Below are 17,717 nucleotides of genomic sequence, written 5' to 3'. Positions count from 1 at the left end.
CTGGGAGTCAGCCGACATTGGCTTAATGTAGCACCATCTTGTATATGTTACATATTACCACGCTTGTTTGTACAGCTTATTTTTAACCACTTCCCTTTTTTCTGTGCGTCTAATATGTAAAGCTGCTTTGAAACAATTACCAATTGTAAAAGCGCTATATAAATAAATTTGACTTGACTTGACTTGACTTGACTTCTTCTTCTCTACTTGAATTCCAGCAGTTTAGACACTGCTAAGTGTATTACTGCCCTCCACAGGTCAAAATTTGAACTAAATTGTCAAATACAATATGCTAGTGCAAGTATATAACAATTAGTTCAAACTTTGACCTGTGGAGGGCAGTAATACACTTAGCAGTGTCTACAGAGCCGGAATTCTAATAGAGAAGAACAAGAGAGCTAGTTCAAGATGAGCATTTATTGTTAAAATGTATATAATATTTTTTTTTTTTTTTTTTTTTTTTAGAAAATGAGTGATGGTTTCTCTAGATAAGACCCTTATTCCTCATCTGGGATTGTGTAGAACATTTTGAAGCTGCACTGAAACTGTAATTTTGACCTTCAACTGTCTGGAAGCCACTGAAGTCCATTATATGGAGAAAAATCCTGGAATGTTTTCATCAAAAACCTTAATTTCTTTTCGACTGAAGAAAGAAAGACATGCACATCTTGGATGACATGGGGGTGAGTAAATTATCAGGAAATTTGAATTCTGAAGTGAACTAATGCTTTAATTAGACAAAAAAAGTCAAGAAAGATATAAAGTTTTAATGAAGGATAATAATCAAAAACGATTTTTAGACTGACACTACCTTTAAATATCTGATGTAAGAATTTTTTTTTGTGTGTGTAAGAAATATATATTTGTGTGAAAGATATTAATCCTTTTATTCAACAAGGAATTTTATTCAACACTAATTTGAACAAATGTGACAGTAAAGACATTTATAATGCTCCAAAAATGTCCATTTCAAATAAATCCTGTTCTTTTGAACTTTCTATTCTTAACAGAATCCTGAAAAAATATATCACAGTTTCCACAAAAATATAAAGCAACATGACATTGATAATTATAGGAAATGTTTCTTGAGCTGCAAATCAGCATATTAGAATGATTTCTGAAGGATCATGTGACACTGAAGACTGGAGTAATGATGCTGAAAATTCAGCTTTGACCACGGGAATAAATTACATTTTAAAATATATTCAAATAGAAAACAGTTATTTTAAATTGTAATAATATTTCACTGTTTTTACTGTATTTTTGATCAAATAAACGCAGCCTTGATGAGCATGAGATTTTTTTCTAAAATAATTAATTTTACAGACCCCAGATTTTTGACCGTTAGTGTAAGCGCACCAGTGAACCGACTGCAATAAGACCAGAAATATTTATTAATAAACTCGATACGATGCATTATGATTTCATGTTGACTTTAAGCAGCGAATCAGCGCAGCCCACGGAGAGACTCCCCAAAGCGTTGTGCACATTTACATGGACACACCCTTTATTTCCTATCTAGTTCAACACCCCATCGCAAGTGTCAATTTACAGTCAAAATAAAGTATTGATAGAAATGATATATCCATTAGAGACAGACATTTAAAGCAGAGAGTGAAAGAGACGCCCCAGAGAGGAAGGGACAGATGACATCCACACATTGTTTGCTAATCTTTAAATCACCCATGATTAGAGTTGACGGCATCAACGCGTTGCCATTCGCAGACAGAGCTCAACAGCACACAATCCATATGGTCAAACCACGTGAGGTCAAATCTACAAGATACATCAGTCAGCTGCTGCTTTGTCCGATTTTCTCAATTCATCCGCAATTTTAAAGGAAAACAAGTTATCTCGTTACAGAGAGGCGATCTCTGGTGTATATTTAAAGGTCTCTGCACATCCTTGGCCTTTCGTCGACGACATGTCCTTGCTCTGAAGACGCAGCTGGGGTCCGTCAAGATCGTTCTTACACAACACCCACGCTGCCGTTCGCGAGGAACTTATATAATCTTAGTTTGAAAGGTGCGCGAACAGTCTTCCCTGTCTGCTTAACTGGAAAGCGAGTGAAATGTTCTCCTAGCTAATGTATCTTGAGATCAAAACTGAAACAGTTCAATTATGTCAAGGTTTCACTAAGAAATGTTGCACGTCCCCTGCTGTGAGATGATGACGACCGTCGGGACTCGATGACCTGCATGTAACCGTAGAGATGCTGGACTGACTGTAACCATGGCGCACGGGTTCCATTTCCTGTTTGAGGGTGATGTGGATTTGGGCAGCTGATATCTTTAGCTCCGAGATGAGAGGATGGACACAAATGTGTGGGGGCTGATGGATGATTCCTGTTTGGCGTCGCTCCTGTGAATGTCGGCAAACCTGTGCACACACAAAGAGAAAACCATCGGCGAGGACATTAGGGAAATGCATTTTGCGGCATGATCAAAGGCAGGAAAAAACGACACGCATTACCTTTTCCTGCCTCGTCTTTTCATGTTTGTTGATCTTGTGTGGCTCTTTTGTTTGTGTTTACTTAGTGAGTGATGATTTTTATATGACAGCATTCTGAAGAGCGTCTGCTTTGAAAGGCACATGCTTTTGAAAAATGTAAATGGCAGAGGGTGAATGCCTGTGTTCTTTAGCACGAAAGCCTTAGTAAAATGATTATTTTGTTACACGCAGGCCTTTCAATGTGGCTGCGCGCGTCGTGTGGCACCATTAAGTTTTTTTTTTAAAGGGGAAATTATGCCACCCGTTGTCTGTCTGAGTGTTAATTCGCATTTAGAGAATTAAAATTGAATATGTAAATGTACGTTGCCTGTGTGCTAATCAGCATCGTTTCCTCCGAGCTGCTGTCCTGCTAAGATATTCAGTTATTTTAAATACAATCATGCTTTAGTATAGTTCTCAGCTTTATTTTAATCAAAGTGCATAATGAATCTTTCGGTAACACTTTAGAATGCTGTTCCATCATTAATGAATAACTACACACGAACAAATGAGTACCAAAGCGTTAACATTCTAGTTCACTCTTAAAAATAAAGGTTCTTTATTGGCATCTCTGATTCTGTGAAGAACATTTAACATCCATGGAACCTTTTCCCCTTACACAAAAGGTTCTTTAGATTCTTAAAATGTAAGATAAAAATGGTTCTTTTAAGAACTGTTCACTGGAAGGTTCTTTGGGGAACCCAAAATGGTTCTTCTATGGCTTCACTGTGAAAACCCCCTTTTGGAACCTTTGTTTTTAAGAGTCAAAAGAAACTCTGATTAATGAATTAGTAAGTAATATTGCTCAGTTGAATGTGGTAGTTCACTATTAACTACTATTTTTTTTCACACCTCCCAGAAGACTACTAAGAACTACAGGTTCATAACTGAAGGGTTAGTTCACCCAAAAACGAAATTTCTGTCATTAATTACTTACCCTCATGACGTTCCACCTATATTTTTAATGAAATCCGAGAGGTTTATGACTCGTCCATAGACAGCAATTTAATGACACTTTCAAGGTCCAGAAAGGTACATAAAACAGTCGACGTAACTGCAGTGGTTCAACCTTAATTTTATGAAGCGATGAGAATAATTTTTGTGCGCAAAAACAAAACAAAAATAACGACTTTATTCAACAATCTCTTCTCTTCCCTGTCATTATCCTTACGTAATTGTCACAGTAAGCACAGTGAAGGCTTCCGTGTTTACGTCTGAATGCCGGCTCAGTATTGGCGAAAGATGCACACGTGAGCAGCACGACGCATGCTTGTGATGCTGACGCAGGAGCCGGCCAATAATGAGTCAGCATTCTGATGTAGAACCTGGAAGCACTGGATGCAAACTAGAGCTGTCAAACGTACCGACTTCGGTACCACGTCGGTACTGAAATTTAAAAATGTGATGCTTTGAGCGCTGTTGAGCGGATTCGTAATCACCTCTGATTGGCCATTGTGTTGACGCACTCATCGGATATATCTGTGATTGGCTTCAATGATCAACGCTTCAAAAACGTTGTAAATAGTCATCAATGACGCTCTTCACCGAGCGCTTACACAGATACACACAGGAGCGTTTGAAAGCAGGCATATATCGCGGACACCTGCTTTCAAACGCTCCCGCTTTCAAATTCAGACACTATCGTGTGCTTTCAAATGCTCCCGTGCATTGATCATTGTAGCCAATTACAGACATATCTGATAAGCATGTCAACACAATGGCCAATCAGAGCACTCAACAGCACTCAAAGCATCACATTTTTAAAATTTCAGTACTGATTGGTACTGAAGTCGGTAGTTTTGACAACTTTCACGTAAATGTGTGAGAATGACATAGAAGATAAGATATTGTTGAATAAAGTCATTATTTTTGTTTTTGTGCACAAAAAGTATTCTCATTGCTTCAAGGTTTAATCTCTCAGATTTCATCAAAAATATCTTAATTTGTGTTCCAAAGATAAACTAAGGTCTTACGGGTGTGGAACGACATGAGGGTGAGTAATTAATGACAGAATTTTCATTTTTGGGTGAACTAACCCTTTAATGAGAGCAATGCATAATGTGTAATTAATTCTAAAGTAGCCTCTTTAGAGCTTAAAATGACCTCAAAAGCTTAAAATGACTTTGGTTATTACTAGGTAGTTATCATGCTTTTCACTTTAGAATACTGCTCCAAATAATAAGTAATTCCTTCTGAAGGATAAGTGTAATACTTGAGTCATTACTTGTAGGTTACCATGATCTTCACTCTAGAATTTAATTATACATTATGCATTACTCGCATTAATTATGAGTGGGTGACCTGACATGTAGCCAAGTATGGTGTTCCATACTCAGAATATGTGCTCTGCATTTCACTCATCCAAGTGCACACACACAACAATGAGTGTTGAACACACACCCAGAGCAGTGGGCAGTCATTTTTGAAATTATGAAACTGTATATGGTAGTTCTTATTCCTCCAGGAAGTATGAAAAAAATAGTAGTTACCGATTAGCTAATAGTGAACTACCACATTCAAGTTCTGTGCTATTACTAATTTGTTACTCAGAGTTTCTTGGTAGTTAATAGTAGTTACTAGAATGTTATTGCATTACTCACTTGTTCCCGTGTAGTTAATCATTAATGACGGAAGAGTATTCTAAAGTGTTACTGATCTTTCTTTTGTGCTTTGCTGCTGTAATAATTTTGATATTTTGCTAGTTTTGACAATTCGCTGATGAATCATTCAGACCAATTTGTGAACAATTCAGCCAGTTCACTTAAAATAACTGATTCAAAAATGATTCACTTACAAATTTGAATCTGAGACTTGGACTAGAGAATTAAATGCATTTATTGATGTTAAATGTAAGCATAGAGGCATACGAGGGAATGGTTTAGACGAAAAGCAAACCCAGTTGGCAGTTTCCAATTCTTTTACTCTGGGTAAAACACTGAAAAATGTACTAATGAGTGGACATTTACAGAATAAAAACAGTCTTGCCTAAAAGTTCAGAAAAGTTGTTCAGTGGTTTTATTTTTTAGGTGAAGAATCCCAGCCTTACAATCTTATATAATAGATAATGAATATACTGTAATTTAAGAGCAAAATTATTTTAAATTGTCTTTTGATTCAAGCAAAACATTTCTTCTTTTAGATATAGTACATATGACAAATTCTATTCTTGAGACTTCTGCATCAGTGATTTGTCTGATCACTATGGCTTGTTAGCCAGTTTTACACTACACAACACATCAGCAATATTGATGACACTTACATTTATGCTTTTAGCAGACGCTTTTATCCAATGCAACTTGCATTGCATTAATGCATTCAAGATATAGTATACATTTTATCACTCCATGTATTCCCTTGGAATCAAACCCATGAGTTACCAATTGCCAGAACCATGTTCTACGATTTCAGCTAAAGAAATGTGCCAGTTCCAGGGTAGAGCATAAATTATATTCACTCTAAAATTTACAAAAAGACATTGAAATGTCAAAATGTTTTCCAAAAATAATAATCTTATTGTCAAGGCTACCATCAGGCTTTCAGTGTTTAGCCTGCCAACTGCATGTTGTTCTCCACAAAACTAAGTATTTATCATCCATCTTAATAGGTCAATTGAAAACAATTATGCAATTATCTCACTTTTTTATGGCAGTTAGTTTGGGAATCCCTGAGTTAGAGAAAAGAACATCATATCAGTTCATTGCTGTTTAACTGACAATCCCCAGAATTTATAATTCATAAATAACTCGCAATTGGGATTTGAAAATCAGACATTCCCCCACATTACCCAGATCAATTTTTAATGCACACCAATGTAATTGCCAAAATCAGAACACAAATACGTACATTCCAGTTCCTCTCCAAGTAAATATTTATGGTGCTCCCTTTTCGCTGGTTCTCCGTCTATTCACGATTGTCTGCGATAAATGTGGCGCTCTCTTGAGGAAGGACACCGAAACATGCTGGAAATGTTGATAACATAGGCATGAACCAGAACGGCCATACAGAATTTCATTTTCTAGAGCCACCGTGGAGCCCACAAAGCCTACAATCCGCCCCAGAAGTCTTACACAACAGCTTCCCTCTGAGATGTTCCTTAAGTGCTCACTTTGGACCCTTTTATAATGGAGCTTTTCAATAAAAAGTCTTCCCTTATGACTAGGTTTTTAATAAAATGCTTTCAAAGAAATAACAGCATGTTCAACTCAAATATAGCTTTGACTGTTGGAATTACACTGGTGTGAAAAGGCATTGTTTCCCAAAGGATACTTTTCAACACAGAAAACCCGGTGTTGGGATTGGTTTTATAACAATATTCAGCATTTTATTTTGCCATGTAATGAAAAGACAGGAAAGCTATTGATCAGAAACTGACAGGTGCTAATTGCCTCAAGGATTAACATACATTTATGCAAATTCCTGTCCTCATATTGTCTTCCCGCACTGCAAAACTAGTCTTTCCCAAGCCATGTAAACTCACTGGGAATCGCTCGAAGCATGACAGAAAGACAAACAACAGCTGGCAAGTAAATATATCTTGTTAAATATAACCGTATCTTCTTCTTTGCTACCATCAGGCCATCTGCAATCACCACTGAGGCAGAGCGCAAGGGATTTTGAGTTTCAGCTCACGTCTCGCAACATCATCTTCTCCCTTCATCTCCCGATCCGCAGCAAAACCGGCGCCCCCAGCTGCCCTCTAATCCTGCTTTAGCCCTTCCGCTGATCAGGTGCGTCACTCTTAACACAACTTCATCAGCGCCGCCGGGGCACAATTGGCTGGATAAATGATAAGATTTCCACTCGATTTCTGCTCTGCCTTATTCCACCTCTGTACCTGTGCTCTGTATCTGTCATGTTGCTTTAAAGCGAACGCTGCGATAGCACTCTTGACGTTCGCCACGTTTTGTCGCTGTTCTGCTTCGGACCTGCTCGCTGGACGACCTACGTCATCGCGTATTAGATTTAGAGACAATGATGGCTTACTAAGGAAAAGCAAACAGAGCAAGATAAGAGATAATCTTTCTGAAGCACCACTCACCTCCTCGCAGAAATCTTAAGTCCTTTAGGATGGCTCCTTGGGCAGAGGCTATAAAAAAGAAATAGAGGTCAGATATTTCACTAGACTGTGTTATCTCCACATAACATATGAATGAATACATATTTTATCATTAAAATTAAGCAAATAACAGGAAAAATTGACAAAATATGGTGATAAATAGGGTTGGGCGATGTCCCCTAAATTGGCAGTTGACGATGTTTACGATGTTTAATTATTAGGATACATTTATCAACAGAAAACCAATCATTGTTATATAGCTCAACACTGTTAGTCTTATTTTTTTCATCGTTTGTTTTCTTGATTTACCATGAGTATCATGTTTGTACCATGCCTCAGAGATGACACTGTTTTGTCAAGTGGCTAACATAATCAGAGAGCTTTCTCCACCATACTATATACAGTATATATATATATATATATATATGAATTAATTGCATGTCATTTAGCAACACAAGTCATCCAGTTTGAATTAATATGACATTCTTATATCGATCTAGTTTACTGCAATGTGCAACAATTCTCTTATACCAGCCACTGCACCGAGTGAACGTGTTATGTTAAGTAATGTTATAACATAACTTTCAATACACTCAGATGTACAGTATTTAGTATGATTGTTTTAACCATGTAAAACAGCGCTGCATTACCCCACATACACAATGCAAAGAGCGGAAGCGGCCAACTGCAGCATTAGCATAATAAAAGCTGCCGTCGACTCCCGCGGCTCTCTGCCCGCCCTGCTTCATACCGCAATAATGTTAATAAAACTTTAAAACATTAGCTCATCCATGAACATGATTTCTGCCTAACATTTTTTTTTTTCCATCCATCCATCCATCCATCCATCCATCCATCCATCCATCCATCCATCCATCCATCCATCCATCCATCCATCCATCCATCCATCCATCCATCCATCCATCCATCCAATACAGTTTCTCCATTGAAAGATATGGCCAAGTTAGTATTGATTTTAGACAGTCAATGCCCAGCACTGCCTGACTGTCTGCAACACTATCAACCTTGCTAATGGTACTAATTCAAGTCCTTCGCTGTCTGGTTTATGCTCTCAAAGCGCCTCAAATTAGCCAGCCCTGTATTCTGCACTTCACAGGGCTTTTTTGAAGTCTTTACTCTCAGATCAAGTTGAAGAAACTTCCAACTTTCCACTTGCTCATTCAATGTTTATAAAAACCTCTTAACCCCTCAAGACTTTGAGTCCCTCATTGGCAAGCTCGTGGCTCTTGGAGCCGCTACACTCATTGGCATGCAGAAGGCACTCTAAGCTGTTCGTTGGCACCCGTGCTGATTGGCTCATCACCGCGTCATTCACAATGGTGTTGACAGTGCCCGTGATTCTATGGGTAGAGCCGGTTTTTCCAGTGCCCGCCTGCCCGTATGTCTCTCCGCCCTGGAAGCCTGGCGCTCTCTGTGAAACCCTTCACGCAGTGCATCTGATCTGCTGCACCTTTCCTCAAACATGTCATCTAAATGCTAAGCACTCATGCTGTATTGTTAAATGAAAACAACAAGGACAGCAAAAGCAAACAAGACAATCCTGCAACTGGCTGCAAGCTTTTTGATTTGATTTTTTCCAATTTCTGTTCTTCAAGATCCTAGACACATTCTTCATTCTCCTCGAGATGTGAGGAGAATTCTGAGAGTGTTATCACGTAAGCTGAGCGCACACTACTGTATACGATTTTTGCCACAGCTTTGCTGTCTGAGACAAACTTTGGGAATTATCTTTGATTGCTTGGTGTGACATGATCGACAGTGGGTTAATTGGTTTGGCGATGAATCTTAGCCTCAGATGAAGTGTCTGAAAGTTGAAGCAACAGTGTCAGATAAAGAACTTGTCTACATGATAAGATAAATCATTGTTCATTAGAGTTCCCATTATTACAATTCTACTAAAAAATGACCTTGATCAGTCTACAAAATCCTTCTTTCAGCCAGCGTGAGCCAACAAATTGTAATTTAGCTGTGTGCAGTATCATTAGCATATCAATGATGACACAAACAGTGCCCGCCCACTTTTTCAGCAGCCTTGGTTCCGGAAGTGTTTTTCCCATTGGGATTTTTGAAAAGTCTTTATTTAAAGGTGCCCTAGATTATGTTTTTAAAAGATGTAATATAAGTCTAAGGTGTCCCCTGAATGTGTCTGTGAAGTTTCAGCTCAAAATACTTCATAGATTTTTTTTTATTAATTTTTTTAACTGCCTATTTTGGGGCATCATTATAAATGCGCCGATTTTATGCTGCGGCCCCTTTAAATCCCATGCTCTCCGCCCACAGAGCTTGCGCTTGCCTTAAACAGTGCATAAACAAAGTTTACACAGCTAATATAACCCTCAAAATGATCTTTACAAAGTGTTCGTCATGCATGCGGCATGCATGCATCGGATTATGTGAGTATTGTATACTGTTATATTGTTTACTTCTGATTTTGAATGAGTTTGATAGTGCTCCGTGGCTAACGGCTAATGCTACACTGAGATTTATAAAGAATGGAGTTGTGTTTATGCATTATACAGACTGCAAGTGTTTAAAAATGAAAATAGCGACGGCTCTCTTGTCTCCGTGAATACAGTAATAACCGATGGTAACTTTAACCACATTTAACAGTACATTAGCAACATGCTAATGAAACATTTAGAAAGACAGTTTACAAATATCACTAAAAATATCATGTTATCATGGATCATGTCAGTTGTTATTGCTCCATCTGCCATTTTTCGCTATTGTTCTTGCTTGCTTACCTAGTCTGATGATTTGGTTGTGCACATCCAGACGTTAATACTGGCTGCCCTTGTCTAATGCCTTTTATAATGTTGGAAACGTGGGCTGGCATATGCAAATATTGGGGTGTACACCCCGACTGTTACGTAGTCGGTGTTATGTTGAGATTCGCCTGTTCTTCAGAGGTCTTTTAAACAAATGAGATTTATATAAGAAGGAGGAAACAATGGAGTTTGAGACTCACTGTATGTCATTTCCATGTACTGAACTCTTGTTATTTAACTATGCCAAGATAAATTACATTTTTCACTCAAGGGCACCTTTAACAATTATAAGCCATGAACCAAAACGGCCAGCTATGAGGTGAAACGCAACAAAAAGTTTTTGAAAATCAGACAAAAAGACTGTGACCTTAATGCACTCTTTTGATGACGTAAAACGTCCTGTCAGTGCTCAGTAGCTACCAAAATCTGATCTCACTGGCGTCATATTGTGCAATCTGATAATTAAAGAGACAGTCATAAAGTACAGAAAACAAAATCACATGGTGTTATGCATATTGGTTCAGGGATGGCTTGCTTCTAACAGAAAAATCATTGAAAGAAACGGCCATAACAGCACAGGCCTGCTTCTTACAACTGAGTTTCTCTAGTGCTTTCTGCTCGACTTGATATTGATTTGGTGACACCAACTCTGAGAAAAAACTGCTGAGGCAGCTATTGTGGGAGGCACTATTAACTGTTCATGCTAATTAATGGGCTAAAAAGGTGAATGCGGTCTCTTGTGGTAAAGACGGAAAGAGGCAGAATGAGACTGAGTAAGAGACCGAGGGAGAGGGACACGTGGAAAGAAGAAGCCATTTCTTGTGTCTGCAAACAATCGAATGAAACAGCTCCTCTGTTAGCATGTTACCACAGGGGATTGTGTGCTGCCACAGTACTGTGAATGTCGTAGGGCATTAGTCTGCAAGAGGAAGATGAAGAGTATGTAAACTTGCCTGCTAGCAGAGAGGCCCAGATTACAAATGTGTACTTTGCTAATTGAGCGGATTAGCTATCATTAGCGCAAATGATGCTACTGCTCCAGGTGTTCGCGTCGCAGGAGGTAAAAAGTGCTTAACAGATACAATATTAGTAACGGTGAAACTATTTACTGCCTGAAAGAATAAATACAGCTATGTCATTATCTTTTACAAACTGCCCCATTAATACTTTTACTCAGCTAGGATGCATAAAATTGATCAAAAGTAAAGACATTTATACTGTTACAAAAAATGTCTATTTCAAATAAATGCTGTTCTTTTGAACTTTCTATTCATCAAAGAATCCTGAAAAAAATGCATCACGGTTTCCACAAAAATATCAAGCGGCACAACTAACATTGATAATAATAAGAAATATTTCTTGAGCATCAAATCAGCATATTAGAAATAATTTCTGAAGGATCATGTGACACTGAAGACTAATGGTAGCTCAAAATTCAGCCAGAAAAGGCATAATAGTTTACATATTAAAATATATTCAAATGGAAAACAGTTATTTGACATTGTCGTCTGCTGAAGATATCTATTTTAGATTATTAAGTTTTATATATGGATATTTTTCTTACAAAAATGCATCGCTTCGCTTGTGTGTATGGAGTACTTTGTAATCGATGGATGCACTTTTTTTGGCTTCAAAATTGGGCCCCCTATTCACAGCCATCATATAGCTTGGAAGAGCAAGGATATTTTTAAATATATCCCCAGTCGTGTTCGTCTGAAAGAAGAAAGTCATAATCACCTAGGACGGCTTGAGGGTGAGAAAATCATGGGGTAATTTTTTATTTTTGTGTGAACTACCCCTTTAAAGGTAAAGTTCACCCAAGAATGAAAATGCTGTCATCATTTATTCACCCTAATGTCGTTTCAAACCTGTCTTTTTTCTGCAGGACACAAAAGAAGATATTTTGAAGAATGCTTTTTTTGAACTTTTTTTGTCAATAAAATAAATGTCACTGTGGTCCAAACAACACTGGAACTGACTGACTTTCATTTCTTGGACAAATAATCCTAGACATTTTTCAATACATCTTCTGCAGAAGAAAGTAAGTCATGTGAGTAAATGATGACAGAATTTTTGGGTGAACTATCCCTTTAAATATTTGAATAAACATTACATAATGATCAGATTACCATTATGTAATGTAAAAATGTGGTAACACTTTACAGTAAGGTTCATTTTCAATTTGTACCATTAGATAATTCATTAGGTATCATGAACTAACAATGAGCATCATTTTTTCACTGTCTTTATTAATCTATTAGTGGTTAATGTTAATTTACAAACATACTATTGTGCATTCAAAATACAAGCACTGATTTTTATTTTCCCAATTTACCATGTGAAAGCACAAAATCACGTTGCGATTTCTCAGCAGTGCTACTGTACATACGCTCTCGGGCCTGCTTCACACGTCACGTGTCTAAGGACGGCATTTGGAAGATTGCGGACGTTCAACCTCATGCCGTTTAGACAGGGATTAGTGATTTTGTAACCGTGGGAGACGTGCATTAACACACTCACGTTAGTCTCTATTTCCACGGTAACAGCAGGCATGGCTACGAATTAAAAGCGATACATGCCCTTTGTGGGAGGCGGCGAGGGCCGTTCCTCCGACTGGCCTCGGCTGGATTTTGAATTTAAGGATTGATTAATCTCCTCCAGTGGCTGCGAGAGCAGCAATTAAGGCAATTATAAATCACTGGCAAACTGCAGGGACGAACCTGATGGGTAATATAGCGTATATTGATGGAGTAGCCTTTGAAAATGACTGCTAAACTCCAGTCAGTGAATAGTTAGGAGACATTTTTCAGGCTTTATCAAGCATCTCAATGAAATGAATTTCAAAAAGAAGCTAGATTCCCTGGTGCGATATGTGCTTTTCAAGCCGCCTGTGGGAGAGCAGGTCACAATGGAGTGAGAGCATTTCTCTGGCTTTCATGTGTTTTTTTTAATGCTATGCTTTTGTTCTCGGCTCGATGCACGGCTCCCATGACAAAGAGAGTTAATAAAACGAATAAAGAAATTAATAAATTAACAGATGCATATACGAACTGGTACAGAGAGTAGTTTAGAGATATCGTTATATGTTCATCTCTCGGCATTGGAATACTTTGAAATATCCCGGTTTCAATCACTACAAATGCATTATTGAAAGCACCTTCTTTGGAAGATGTTTCAAATGAATTTTTCATCCTGTTGGTTATCCTGTAGTAGAAGAGCTAACACTCTAGTCTCAGTATGCTAATATGTCTTCAAAAAAAAAAAAAAAAAAACGGTAGCGGGGGGCCTCAAAGAAGAAGGACAATATTAGACATCCTCTGATCATGGCCTGATAGACCCGCAGCAAACATCTCCGAAATATTCCTCTGGGAAATGTGAAGCGCTGCATGTGGGATGCAAAAACGATAGTTCAAAGAAACCCTGGCAATCCTTCAGATGGAAAATGGCCTAAACGTGGTCTAAGTGACGAGGCGGCTGGCTGAGAGGGGCTTCTAACGGGAATGAGAAGAGGCCAAAAACATAAAGGAATCGTTTTAAGAGGGAGAGGCGGTGAGGGAGGAGAGTTTCATGAAATCAAGAAACGATGCGTGCAAAGAAAACTCAAAGAACAGAATGCGTGTTTAATTCACTCAAACCTTAACAAGGCAATCTGTATCTGTCGACCAGCTAACTGAACAGAAATGGCACATTTAGATGTAATTGCATTGTTGTGCTGTGCTCATTCTCTGTGCTCTGAAAGAAACGGAAACATTATGATATTGATTAGAAGCAGCTTTGATACTCGTAATGATCTCTTGAGCGCCAAATACATAATGAGACTTGCGTGGATGTGCTCAGGGCTTTTCAATCAAACCTGTGTTTTGACATGGTAGGCGTACACTTGAAATTGATATGATTTATTTGACTTAATGAGTTACTTGACAAAAATGTAAATATCTGTAAAGCAACAGTGAAACTATTCTATTTGACATTCAAAGCATTTTATCAATAACCATCAAAATACACTGTATTACTTTTCCAACACTGGAAGATTTTTCAGTGTGAATTGTAAATGCATAAGCAAGTGAAAAAATCTGTCAGTGCAGTAAGTTGCAAATTCAGAAAATGTATTCTGTTGTAGGGTTTTATTAAAAGGATAGTTCACGCAAAAAATCTCTCATATTTGCTTACACTTGTGTCATTTCAAATCTATATGACATTCTTTCATCTGTGTAACATACGAGAATATATATATTTTTTGTTGCTTTTTTCAAATTGGAAATCACTGGTAACAAATACTGTTTGGTTACCAACATTCTTCAAAATATCATCTTTTATGTTCTAACAATAAACCAATAGTTTTGGAATGAAATGATGACAGAATGATGATGGAAATATGATCTCAAGTTTCAAGTTTCAAATGCCTTACTGTAAACATTTATTATTTGTGAATTTTTCCTTTTTTAGTAACTAGAAAGAGAGATAATTGGGAAATCATTAGTAAATTGGGGGCAGTTGTGGCCTAATGATTAGAGATCGGACTTGTAACCTGAAGGTTGTGGCTTTGAGTCTCAGTATCGGCAGGAAATTTAGGTGGGGGAGTGCTCTTCCACTCTTATTACCCACAACTGAGGTGCCCTTGAGCAAGGCACCTAACCCCCAATCACTCCCTGGGTGCCGCAGGAAAAATGACTGCCCACTGCTCCCAGTGTGTGTTCAATACTCACTGCTGTGTGCAGTGTTGCCAAGTCTGCGGCTTTCCTGCAGGACTGGGCTACTTTAACAGTGTTGCCGCGGGTTGTTTTACATGTCCGCGTGTTGAAGCGACCCCAAATAACATGATATTTATCTCCGGAATGCAGATTTTACCAGGGGAACCCTGCCAAAAAGTGGATTTTATCCCCCGGAAAGTGATTTTTACCGGGGGACCCCCCCGAAATGTGATTGGGCTAGTTTTGGGCTAGATTTGAGTAGCAATTGTGCAGGTTTTGTTGTGCAACCCTGGCTGTGTGTGTGTGTGTGTGTGTGTGCACTTGGCTGGGTGAAATGCAGAGCACAAATTCCAAGTATGGAACACCATCACGTCACTTTCACTTCAATCATTCAAATACAAATTGCTTACTTCAAACCCACACTGAGTGCATGATCATATAAGTGTATTATCTTTATAAAATGAGGTAGAAATTACAGCTTTCTATATGATGCTAAAAACTAAAGCATTTCTAATATAAAAATCCTTTGTTCTTGTAAATTGATACTGCATTAAGGAAACTGACAAACCATATATTTTCATGATTGCAAGGAGACATTTAATTAGCAAAAATTGCATAGCTACATCAACTCGACCAAGTAATGGGAAAAAAAGAATGAACAAAAACTAGTCTCTCATCAATTTGGTTCATAAAACTCTTTTTCTGTGCCTTTTTGAAGTGTTGTTTGAGGTTTGTTGACAAAGGATCATGAGCTTTCAGTAATTATTTAGTGATTATGCACAACCGAACAGGTGCAAAAATAAAAAAACAAACAACTAAATTAGCCTTTCATTACGAGGGCCGAATGCATAACAATCGTGCTAACAATGAAAAATTTGATTTGTGAATATAATTATATCATAAGAAACAAACAAAACTGCATCTGTGCCAGGCTTTATAAATCCACAGCCTGCGACAGCAGATAACAAGTTAGATAGATTTCCTAGCGTCACTCCGCTGAGAGTAAGGGTGTTTTCTTTTTTGCTAACACCTTGCCACTTCAATTACAAAAAACACCCCACGCTGGCACTTGACTAATGTATTTCTCTCAATTATGAATAAAGGCACACACCGCTGTGTCGCACAGGCCTCTTTGAGGACCCACGGAGCTGAATTTGGATGCCCTCCTCCCCACGGATGAGGCGAAGCAGAATCAAATCAGGCGACCCGCTGCGCCACGCGCTCGGCTCCATAAATGTATTCAATAAAAAGAAGAGGGGAGAGGTTGAAAAGGGTACAGACTCTCAAAGGATTGCCAATTCTCCAGTGTGTCAGATATTTAGTGGCCTCTAACAGTGCAGGCGTGAGCAAACGGAGGCGGACGTGAGCGGAAAGCGAGCAGGCGGAGCGGGGGAGACGGCTCGTGGATGAGACGCTGTGTTTGCTCTGACCCTGTCGCAGCCGATCTCACCGAGAAGTTCCCCTTCCCTAAATACGACGGCTGGCTGAAAACAATCGCCTCATTCCTCCGCACCGCTCCGTCGCTCTTTCCCTCCCTCTGTACGTCTCCTTCATCCTCTCTCTCGGTAATGATGACTGTGCAGTGACAGAGCAATGCCATTACCCAGAAGAAACCGAGGGGAGGTAGAGATTAAGACAGAGAAAGACATGCCATCAAAAAAGAAAAATCACAGGCGGAGAAGCAAGGGAGTAGCTTTGGTTTAAACACAGGTTTCGATTTGGAGGGGGATTCAACTTTTTTTTGGTGTTTGACTAAAATATGCTTGTTTCAGTATAATTGCATAGCTTATAATAATACAAATTGTTAAAACTAGCATAGCAGAAACTAGACAAATAAAGAAGATAAAAGAATGGAAAAATAATGCCCCAGTGAACAAGCCTGAGGCAACAATAGCAAGGAAAAGCTCCCTAGGAAGAGCTAAGAAACAGCAATAACGTGAATTTTACTCCTAATTCTACGTTTGCACATCAGGGTTGTGCTTCATTTAAAACTGAACTGATGTCTTTTTTCCAAATTAAATTCCTGAATTTAATTTGGTGATTTGAACTGAGGTACCAAACAGAATGCAAAATTAAAATTAAAATTTGAATGCAAGTGGAATTAAAATGAACTGAAATTCAAAACAAATCATACAACTATTTGTTTGTTTGTTTGTTTGTTTTTTACTAGAAAAGCAAAACTGTCCAGATAAACTTGTTGGATTGATAAAGCATTGTTTGAAAGTTTGATAAAGAATTGTTTGAAACCTTTAAAAAGTCTCAAGTTTGAAGGTTTAAATGCCTTACAGAAAGAGACAGACAGATAGACAGATAGACAGATCGCTGTGGTTTGATATTGGTGGATCTCATGTGAGAGACAGGTTGTCCCGCCCTCACACCGAAAAAAACGTCATCAGAGATGTCGCTGCAAGAGGGTGGGGGACTTATTTTGATTAAAGATTATGAGGGCACATGAATTTAAAAAAAAAAATGATGTGCACAGATAATTTATGATAAAAACTGCAATATGCCATAAAAAAGTCAATTTTGCTTTCAAGGTGACTTTAATTTTGATTTCATGTTATCTATCAAATATGCGCTCATGCAGAGAAGCTAAATAAAAAGCAACAGAGAAAACCACATGTTGAGAAAGCATCCGGTAAAGCACATCTAATGACTCTTCCTTGGAAACATCCTTGTTCCTGCAAGAGC

General features: G+C 38.3%; 1 protein-coding gene across 2 annotated transcripts in view; it reads right to left on the bottom strand.

Moving 5' to 3' along the window:
- Positions 1-1,485: 1,485 nt before the first annotated feature.
- tafa5l (TAFA chemokine like family member 5, like) overlaps positions 1,486-17,717 on the bottom strand; it is a 55,914-nt gene continuing 39,682 nt past the window's right edge. For both annotated transcript variants that reach the window (XM_048210588.1, XM_048210586.1), the window contains 2 exons: positions 7,529-7,576; positions 1,486-2,379 (listed from right to left, as the gene is read on the bottom strand). In XM_048210588.1, the coding sequence (XP_048066545.1) occupies positions 7,553-7,576 (24 nt within the window). In that variant the 3' untranslated portion in view covers positions 1,486-2,379; positions 7,529-7,552. The remainder of the gene's footprint in view (positions 2,380-7,528; positions 7,577-17,717) is intronic.

Source organism: Megalobrama amblycephala, linkage group LG12, assembly GCF_018812025.1.
Source record: "Megalobrama amblycephala isolate DHTTF-2021 linkage group LG12, ASM1881202v1, whole genome shotgun sequence".
Lineage (NCBI taxonomy): Eukaryota > Metazoa > Chordata > Actinopteri > Cypriniformes > Xenocyprididae > Megalobrama > Megalobrama amblycephala.
The sequence above is the reverse complement of the archived record's forward strand: the minus strand, read 5'-3'. Positions and strand labels throughout refer to the sequence as shown.